At 68.3% G+C, this 8,555-nt stretch overlaps 1 protein-coding gene across 1 annotated transcript; it reads left to right on the top strand.

Moving 5' to 3' along the window:
- Nucleotides 1-409: 409 nt before the first annotated feature.
- On the top strand, nucleotides 410-7,781 carry PDE4C (phosphodiesterase 4C). Its single transcript, XM_063161185.1, is given in 18 exon segments — nucleotides 410-686; nucleotides 803-920; nucleotides 1,006-1,140; nucleotides 1,142-1,447; nucleotides 2,888-3,076; nucleotides 3,154-3,190; nucleotides 3,293-3,357; nucleotides 3,458-3,507; nucleotides 4,092-4,204; nucleotides 4,309-4,402; nucleotides 4,815-4,993; nucleotides 5,090-5,188; nucleotides 5,259-5,423; nucleotides 5,505-5,604; nucleotides 5,686-5,840; nucleotides 5,922-6,044; nucleotides 6,218-6,400; nucleotides 6,493-7,781. Coding segments are annotated over 18 exon segments (2,871 nt in total). The 5' UTR covers nucleotides 410-424; the 3' UTR covers nucleotides 6,991-7,781.
- The last annotated feature ends 774 nt before the right edge of the window (nucleotides 7,782-8,555 follow it).

Raw genomic sequence — 8,555 nt, 5'->3', positions numbered from 1 at the left:
GGCTCTTCCCTGCGTCCCACATCCCCCCGTGTCCCTGTCCCACACCCCTCTGTGCCGATGTCCCCACGGACAAGCCAAGGTGACCCCTCCAGGACCCCTTTCCCGTTGGTTTTGGGGTCCCCCCGTGGCAGGGGGCTCTGTCGCTGTCCCTCCTGGCTCCCTGCCACCTGCTGGGTATTTCTGTGGCCATCAGGAACAGCCGGGAGCCACGTCCTGCTGCATCGGGCTGGGCAGGTGCCACCTCCCACGGCCACCTCCCAGCGGGTCCCCCACAGTGTCACTGCCACCAGCTGCGCCTCACCCTGCTCGGGGGTGGCTCCAGGAGGGGACGGCACCACGGAGGGGCTGGGACACGGTGTGGGGTGGCCTTGGCTCTCACAGGTCCCTCGGTGGCACCGTGGCACTGCCACACTGCGAGTTCAGGATGCTTCGGGCTCAGCCACGTCCCTGTGTCCCTTGGTGGCGCCGTGGCATTGCCACACCGCGTGTTGGGGATGCTCCAGACTCAGTGGCACCATGGCACTGCCACACTGCGAGTTCAGGATGCTCCAGAGTCACTTGTGTCCCTCCGTGGCACCGTGTCACAGCCACACCGTGTGTCGGGGATGCTCCGTGCTCAGCCATGTCCCTCAGTGTCACTGTGTCACAGCCACATTGCATGTCCAGGATGCTCCAGACTGAGCCATGTCCCTTGGTGGCACCATGGCACAGCCACACCGCCTGTTGGAGATGCTCCAGAGTCACTTGTGTCCCTCCGTGGCACCGTGTCACAGCCACACCGCTTACTGGGGATGCTCCAGAGTCACTTGTGTCCCTCGGTGGCACCATGGCACTGCCACACCGCGTGTCGGGGATGCTCCAGACTCAATAGTGTCTCTCAGTGTCCCTGTGTCACAGCCACACCGCGCGTCAGGGAGGCTCCAGACTCACTTGCGTCCCTCGGTGGCACCGTGTCACACCGCACTGGGACGCTCCGTGCTCAGCCGGGTCCCTCCGCGGCTCCCCGGGTGCTCCTCGGGCCGTTTTGCCGCGTCCCCGGGCAGAGCCCCCCTGCCCTTTCGGGAGCAGCCGCCGCCCCGGGGCCGGCAGGGTGGCCGGTGGCACCGGGCCAGCGAGGGGCCACGTGCCCGGCCCGCAGGCACACCGGGGGGGGCCCGGCTCCGTGCGCGGCCGCCGGAGCCAGACAGTTGTTTAATTTCCCAGGCGCGGGCCGGGAGGGGGATGGAAACTTTCCCGGGGCCGCCGGGGCCGGGACGGCCGCGCTCCTCCCGCTCCGCACCGGGGCCGAGCGGGGGTCCCTGAGCCGGGCCATGCTGCCCGCCGCGCCCCGCTCCCCGGGGGCTTCTCCGGCCACGTCCCCCCGCAATTCTCCCGTGCTCTTCAGGAAGCTCCTGATGAACCAGAGCATCCGCCTGCAGCGGCGCTTCACCGTGGCGCATCCCCTCTGGTAAGGGGGGCGCGCTGGAGGGGTGGCACCGGCCTGTGCTGCCGCCGGCTGAGGGCACGAGGCTCCCCCCGGGGCTGTGGGGACGCGGAGGGGACAGCGGTGTCCCCTCGCGGTCAGGGGGAGCGGGGCTGAGCACGGACACGCCGGTGGCAGGGACCCCGGAGGGGACAGAGGGGACTTTGCCCCCCACATCAAGGCACCGGCGCAACCGCCGCGGCTCCTCCGTGCCCTCCCCGCCTCGGAGCTCCGCGGGCTCGGTTTTGGGGCGCCGTGGGGCTCAGCACACCCCTCCTCGGCGGCCACAGCCGCTGTTTATAGCGGCCCCCCCGGCACGGACACCGCTCCGAGGTCATTCACGCCCAAACCGGGGGGGTTCATCGGGCACCGACCCCGCGGCAGGGGCCCGTGTCCCCCGCGGTGGCACCGGGGTCAGGGTGGTGGCACGGGGCCGGGAACGGGCGCGGGGCCGTCGGAGGGACAATGCGGCTTTGTGCGGCCGGTACCATCGGGGATGGGCGGCCGAGGCACGAAAACAAGGGGCTGCGGGACGGCGTGACGCGGTGCCGGCTGGCACTGCCACCGCCGCCGCCGGGCACGGCCGCGCCACAGCCGCCGGGGCTGCCGGAGCGGGACGATGCTGCCGGGCGGCCGGTGCCCGTCCCGGAGGCACTCCTGCATCGGGTACGTGCTGGGACACGCTGGGGGCGCGGTGGCATCCGCGCTGCCCGGAGCTCCGGGGTGGTTCGGTGGCGGTGGCGGTGCGGGAGGGGACAGGCGCGGGGTGGCCCTCGCTGTGTCCCTGCTGCGCGCAGCCTTTCCCATGACCCCGGGGCCGGCAGGGTGGGTGAGGCGGCCGGGCCGGCTCGGGGACACTGCAGGGTCACCATGGCTGTCCCCTGTGCCCCCCGGATGCGCACGGCTGCCAGGTGGCTCCGGCTGGGGTGCCCTGGGCTGCCGCCAGCGCGTCCCCAGGGGCCGGGGCTTGGCTTCTGCGGCGGTTCCTGTCCTTCGGTGTCCCCTGGCTCTGTGCCGGGGCTGGGATGTTGTCCCCTCCATGGGACGCGGCTCCTCCACACGGGGCTGATGGAGGCTTTGGAGCACTCGGGGCCGCGGTGACAGGTAGGGCAGGGACAGGCGGGTGCCAGCCCTTCCTGGGGTCCCTGGAGCTGGGAGCTTCAGGCCAGTGGGTGCTGTCCCAGCCGGGTGACACGGGACAGCCTGGCTCTGCTGCTCAGTGTCCCAAGCGCCAGCTGAGAGGGTCCCTGTGCACCGAGCTGTGCCCGCTCTCAGCAGGTGCCAGCAGGGCCAGACCGGGCGCCGCTGTCACCACAGGGTCACCAAGCTGGACACAGCGGGATGGTGGCACAGAGAGCCCACAAACCCGGCAGCGTCCCCGGGGCCGAGGTGCCCGTGCCAGCCCTGTCCCCTCTCCCCCCGCAGCTTTGACCTGGAGAATGGCCCCCCCGGGAGGGGCGCCCTGGACCCCCAGGCCAGCCCGGGCGCGGGGCTGGTCCTGCAGGGCTCCTTCTCGCACGGCCAGCGCCGCGAGTCCTTCCTGTACCGCTCCGACAGCGACTACGACCTGTCCCCCAAAGCCATGTCCCGCAACTCGTCCATCGCCAGCGACCTGTGAGTGTCCCCCAGCCCCATCCCCGGGCCCCCCTGCCCTGCCCTGCCCGGGGCTCACACTCGCTGTGCTCCCGCAGGCACGGAGAAGACATGATCGTCACCCCCTTTGCCCAGGTAGGTGCCAGGGGGACACAGAAGGGACAGAGCTGCAGCCAGCAGCGGGGTGGGGGTCCCGGGGGGGTCGCAGCCCGACCCCAGCCCCCTGTCGCCCCCCAGGTCCTGGCCAGCCTCCGCACCGTCCGCAGCAACCTGAGCCACCTGCAGGAGCGCGCTGGCATCAAGTGAGCGGGCGGGGGTGGGAGGGCGAGGATGTCACCGAGTGGGGACCCCGGCCCACCCCGCTCTGGGGGTCACAGCTGCTGAGCCCCCCGTGTTTGACAGGCGGGGATCGAGCAGCAGCCTGCCCTCGGGGAGCAAGGCCAGCCTCTCCGGTGAGTACCGGGGGAACGGTGAGGGGAGGCTTTGGGCCGTGTCCCCGTGTCCCCAGGCTGTGTCCTGCCGTGCCCTGGGGGCGCAGCCGCCTCCCCCAAGCCGAGGCAGAGCCGCGGCTTTGCCCTTTGGGATCCATGTCTGGTTTTCGGCAGCTCCTCCCGCCCTCCGCGGCGGTGGAAAAGCTCCGGTTGACGTCAAACCTTCCATTAATAAAAGGCCGGCGGTGAGCGGGGCCCCGCGGGAGCCCGGCTGCCCCCGGGGCTGGCTGTCACCCCACGGGACAGCGTGGCACGCCGCGTGCCGGGGCTGCCGGGCCGTGGGGACATCGTGCCGGGGCTGAGCCCCGCTGCCCAGCCATGCCCGACCCCCGGTGCCCCCCATGCCCCGTTTGGGGGGTGCTGGGACAGGCTGAGCCCCGCTGCCCAGCCATGCCCGACCCCCGGTGCCCCCCGTGCCCCGTTTGGGGGGTGCTGGGACCCCCCAGCCTGGCCAGCCCCCGGGTTTGGGGTGGCACCAGCTCCCCCATGCCGGGTGGCCGCGCTGCTGGCGAGTCCCTTGCCAAGCTGGCGGGTGCCCCCAGCAGAAGATGCCCACCAGAAGCTCTCGAGGGAGACGCTGGAGGAGCTGGATTGGTGCTTGGACCAGCTGGAGACGCTGCAGACCAGGCACTCGGTCAGCGAGATGGCCTCCAACAAGGTGAGGGACCTTTCCACGGTCAGCCTGGTGGGCATGGGGACCCCAGAGCTCCCCGGGATGTCCTGCCAGCCCCCCACGCCCCTGACCCTGCCACCCACCCGCAGTTCAAGCGGATGCTGAACCGGGAGCTGTCGCACCTGTCGGAGACCAGCCGCTCGGGGAACCAGGTGTCCGAGTACATCTCCAGCACCTTCCTGGGTGAGGAACCTGCCCCAGGGTCACCTCCTGCTGGCAGCAGGGTGGGCTTTGTGTCCCCAGAGAGCTGGGGTGCCCACGGGGATGATGCCAGCAGAGGGTCCCACTTTCTTCTTGTGGAGGAATGGAATGGGGGGACCAGGGGCGTTTTCCTGGCTGTCCCAGTGGGATTTGTCCCACAAATGTCACAGCATTGTCCTGGCTGGGAGTGCTGGCTCATACTGGTGCATACTGGTGCGTTGGGGGTGTTGGGGCTACAAGGAGTGTTCAGGGGTCCCCTGGCAGATGTATGGCCTGTGGGTGGGGGTGAAGTGAAGTTCTGCAGCCCCAAACTGTCACAGTGTGACCCGTGCCTGTCCTCAGTGTCACCCGGGGGGTGCCGGCAGTGACACTTGGCCTGCCCGTGCCACCCCAGACAAGCAGCACGAGGTGGAGATCCCCTCGGCGCTGGCGAAGGACAAGGAGAAGGAGCGGAGGAAGCGGCCCATGTCCCAGATCAGCGGCGTCAGGAAGCTCAAGCACAGCTCCAGCCTGGCGGCCGCCGGCATCCCGCGCTTCGGGGTGCGCACGGAGCACGAGGCGCTGCTGGCCAAGGTGGGCACATGGGGACAGCCCTGGCAGGGGTGGCCCCCCGAACGAGGGGTCCCCAGCGGCAGTCCCCCCACGGATCTCTGTCCCTCTGCTGCCCAGGAGCTGGAGGACACCAACAAGTGGGGGCTGGACGTGTTCAAAGTGGCCGAGTACTCGGGGAACCGCCCGCTGACCGTCATCATGTACAGCATCTTCCAGGTGAGCATCGCACCGCGGTGTCCCCGTCCCTGTGCCCGCGCGGGGACGAGCCACCTGTGCCTCCCTGCAGGAGCGGGACCTGATGAAGACCTTCCGCATCCCCGCCAACACCTTCATCACCTACATGCTGACGCTGGAGGATCACTACCACGCCGACGTGGCCTACCACAACAGCCTGCACGCCGCCGACGTGGCGCAGTCCACGCACGTCCTGCTCTCCACACCTGCCCTGGAGGTGATTCCCGGTCACCTGAGGCCACCAGGTGTGCCTGGCCGGGCTGGCACGTGTCCCCAATGCCGTTCCCACCATTCCTAGGCTGTCTTCACGGACCTGGAGATCCTGGCTGCCATCTTTGCCAGCGCCATCCATGACGTTGACCACCCTGGGGTCTCCAACCAGTTCCTCATCAACACCAGTGAGCTGGGGCTCAGGGATGGACCTGGGGGATATTGGGGGACCCCAGGGTCACCCCAGAGTGACCGGTGCTGTCTCACAGACTCAGAGCTGGCCCTGATGTACAACGACGCCTCGGTGCTGGAGAATCACCACCTGGCCGTGGGCTTCAAGCTCCTGCAGGAGGAGAATTGTGACATCTTCCAGAACCTGAGCAGGAAGCAGAGGCAGACGCTCCGTAAAATGGTCATCGACATGGTATGGGGGGCTGCACCTGCCCAGGGTGGGGTCTGGGCTGGGGGACCAGGCTGGGACCCCTTCCCACCTCTCCCTGCCCAGGTGCTGGCCACGGACATGTCCAAGCACATGAACCTGCTGGCGGATCTGAAGACCATGGTGGAGACCAAGAAGGTGACCAGCCTGGGCGTGCTGCTGCTGGACAACTACTCCGACCGGATCCAGGTGGGGACACACCTGGGCAATCCTTCCCAACGCTGCAGGTGCCCATCCTCTGGCCTGCCGGGATGTCCCATTTGGTGCCACCACCATCCCAAACCCATCAAGGGGGCCAAGCGGGTTGGTGGCCCAGTGCGGGTGGCCCTGGGGGACAGAGGACACGCTGTCCGTGCCCGCAGGTCCTGCAGAACATGGTGCACTGCGCCGACCTCAGCAACCCCACGAAGCCTCTGGAGCTGTACCGGCAGTGGACTGACCGCATCATGGTGGAGTTCTTCAGGCAGGGGGACCGGGAGCGGGAGAAGGGCATGGAGATCAGCCCCATGTGCGACAAGCACACCGCCTCCGTGGAGAAATCACAGGTGGGACGCACCTGGGGACACACCTGGGGACACACCTGGGGACAGGGCAGGTGCCAGGCCCGGGCAGGGGGCTCAGCTGTGCCTCCCCCCAGGTGGGATTCATCGACTTCATCGCCCACCCGCTGTGGGAGACCTGGGCCGACCTGGTGCACCCCGACGCGCAGGAGCTGCTGGACACGCTGGAGGACAACCGCGAGTGGTACCAGAGCATGATCCCGCGCAGCCCCTCTCCTCCTCGCGAGGCGCCCGCCGCGTCCCCCGCCAACGCCGACAAGTTCCAGTTCGAGCTGACGCTGGAGGAGGAGGAAGAGGAGGAGGAGGAGGGCGAGTCGGACACGGAGCCGGAGGGCGCCGAGAGCCCCCTGGACGAGGACAACAGCGGCTCCAAGACGCCGGGCACGGATGACTCGGAGGCTGCCGACACCAAGCGCCCGTGCCCCGGCCCCGGGGACGTGGACAACCGGCGGGCGCTGCAGGGGACGCGGCCCGAGGACGGGGGCAGCGGGGGCTCCGTGCCAGGGCCCGAGGGCAGCCAGGGGCTGTGCCTGGACACGGAGGGCAACGTCACATTCCTGTCCCTGGGCACGTAGCGGCGCCGGCCCAGGGGACGTGGGACTGGGCACTGCCCTGAGCAGGGCTGGGGACACTGGGGAGCACTGGCACTGCAGGGACTCGGGGGCACCCGGGATGCGTCCCCGTCTGGGAGCTGGGCAGGTCCTGACAGGTATGAGGAGGCTGCTGGCCTTGTCCTGGGAGAGGTCCCTGTCCCTTCACACAGGGCTGGGGACACTGCTGGCCTTGTCCTGGGAGAGGTCCCTGTCCCTTCACACAGGGCTGGGGACACTGCTGGCCTTGTCCTGGCAAAGGTCCCTGTCCCTTCACACAGGGCGTGGGACAGCCCAGCCTGTGCCCAGCCCAGCCCTGAGGCCATCACACCCCACAGGGCTGCAGGAAGGAGCATTCCAGCACTTTCCAGGTGTCCCCTGGCAGGACGGCAGCCCCGTGGTGGCACCAGGTGGGCAGAGGGTGTGCTGGTGACCCCCCCAGCAAGAGGCACCCCCAGGCACGGGCATGGCTCAGTGGTTTATTTATTTGGGGGGAATAAGTTCACTTTTTAAAGCCTTTTGTAGCTCACTTTTTACTACGAGCCCCCCGAGGCTCACACACATTTTCGGGGCGGAAAGATACAATTTTTTGGGGGGAGGAAAGTTCCATTTCTGCTCCGTCATCACTCCAAACGCCATTCGTACTTCACATTTCGGACCCTGGCGGGTGCTGCCACCACCCCTCACCCCCATCTCCGCTATCCTGCCTGGGGCAGGGTCCTTTGGGATTCTTCCTTCACCTTCCAGAGATTAAACCCGGTTTGTTCCACCCTTAACCTGAGCCTCTGTGTGTCACGGGAGCCGCGGGCAATGTCCCCAGGGACCGCCGTGGTTGGCGGCCCCGTCTCCCGCCGGGCACCGGGCAGGGCCCGGCCGTGCGCTGGAACAAAAGGCAGCTCCTCCCTGGAAACGCCGATCCATCGCTGGCAAACACGACCTGCTAAGGTAAATATTTAATCGCCGGCTTGGCGCGGCGCGGAGGCCGCTCCCGGCTCTTCCGCATTGCTGCCCACGGTGATTTATCCCCACGGGCGCGGCCCCACCCGGGGCACTGCCCTGGCACGTGGGGCCCTCGCCCCCTGCCTGCCCTGGCAGCAGTGGAACCTCGGGTGTGGATGGTTTTTCACCCGCCCGGCCTTCTCCGGGGTTTTGGGAGTGCCGGGTTCTGCAGGGGTGGTGGCATCGCTGTGGGTGCTGGATGTCCCCCTGTGTCTGCAGGTAGGGACAGGCTGGGGCTCCCTGCTCTCAAACGCCTCAAATCCAGATCCAGCGCACATCTGGAGCGGGGCAGGTGGGAAAAAGCCCTTTTTATCCCTGTTTCTGGCTGGGGGGCTGCAGCATGAGGAGAGCAGCGGGGCTGTTGGCTGGGGAAGGTGAAGGAAAACGGGCACGGCAGCCTGGATTCAGCCATGAGCCTGGATCTGCCCCTAGTTCTGGCTCCATCTCTAATTCTGGATCCATCCCTGAGTCAGGATCCATCCCTGAGTCTGGATCCATCCCTAATTCTGGAACCATCCTACAGCTGGTTCCATCCCTGGCCCCGTGTCCAT

The sequence above is a fragment of the Melospiza melodia genome, chromosome 7 (genome assembly GCF_035770615.1).
Source record: "Melospiza melodia melodia isolate bMelMel2 chromosome 7, bMelMel2.pri, whole genome shotgun sequence".
NCBI classification, from domain to species: domain Eukaryota; kingdom Metazoa; phylum Chordata; class Aves; order Passeriformes; family Passerellidae; genus Melospiza; species Melospiza melodia.
The sequence above is the reverse complement of the archived record's forward strand: the minus strand, read 5'-3'. Positions and strand labels throughout refer to the sequence as shown.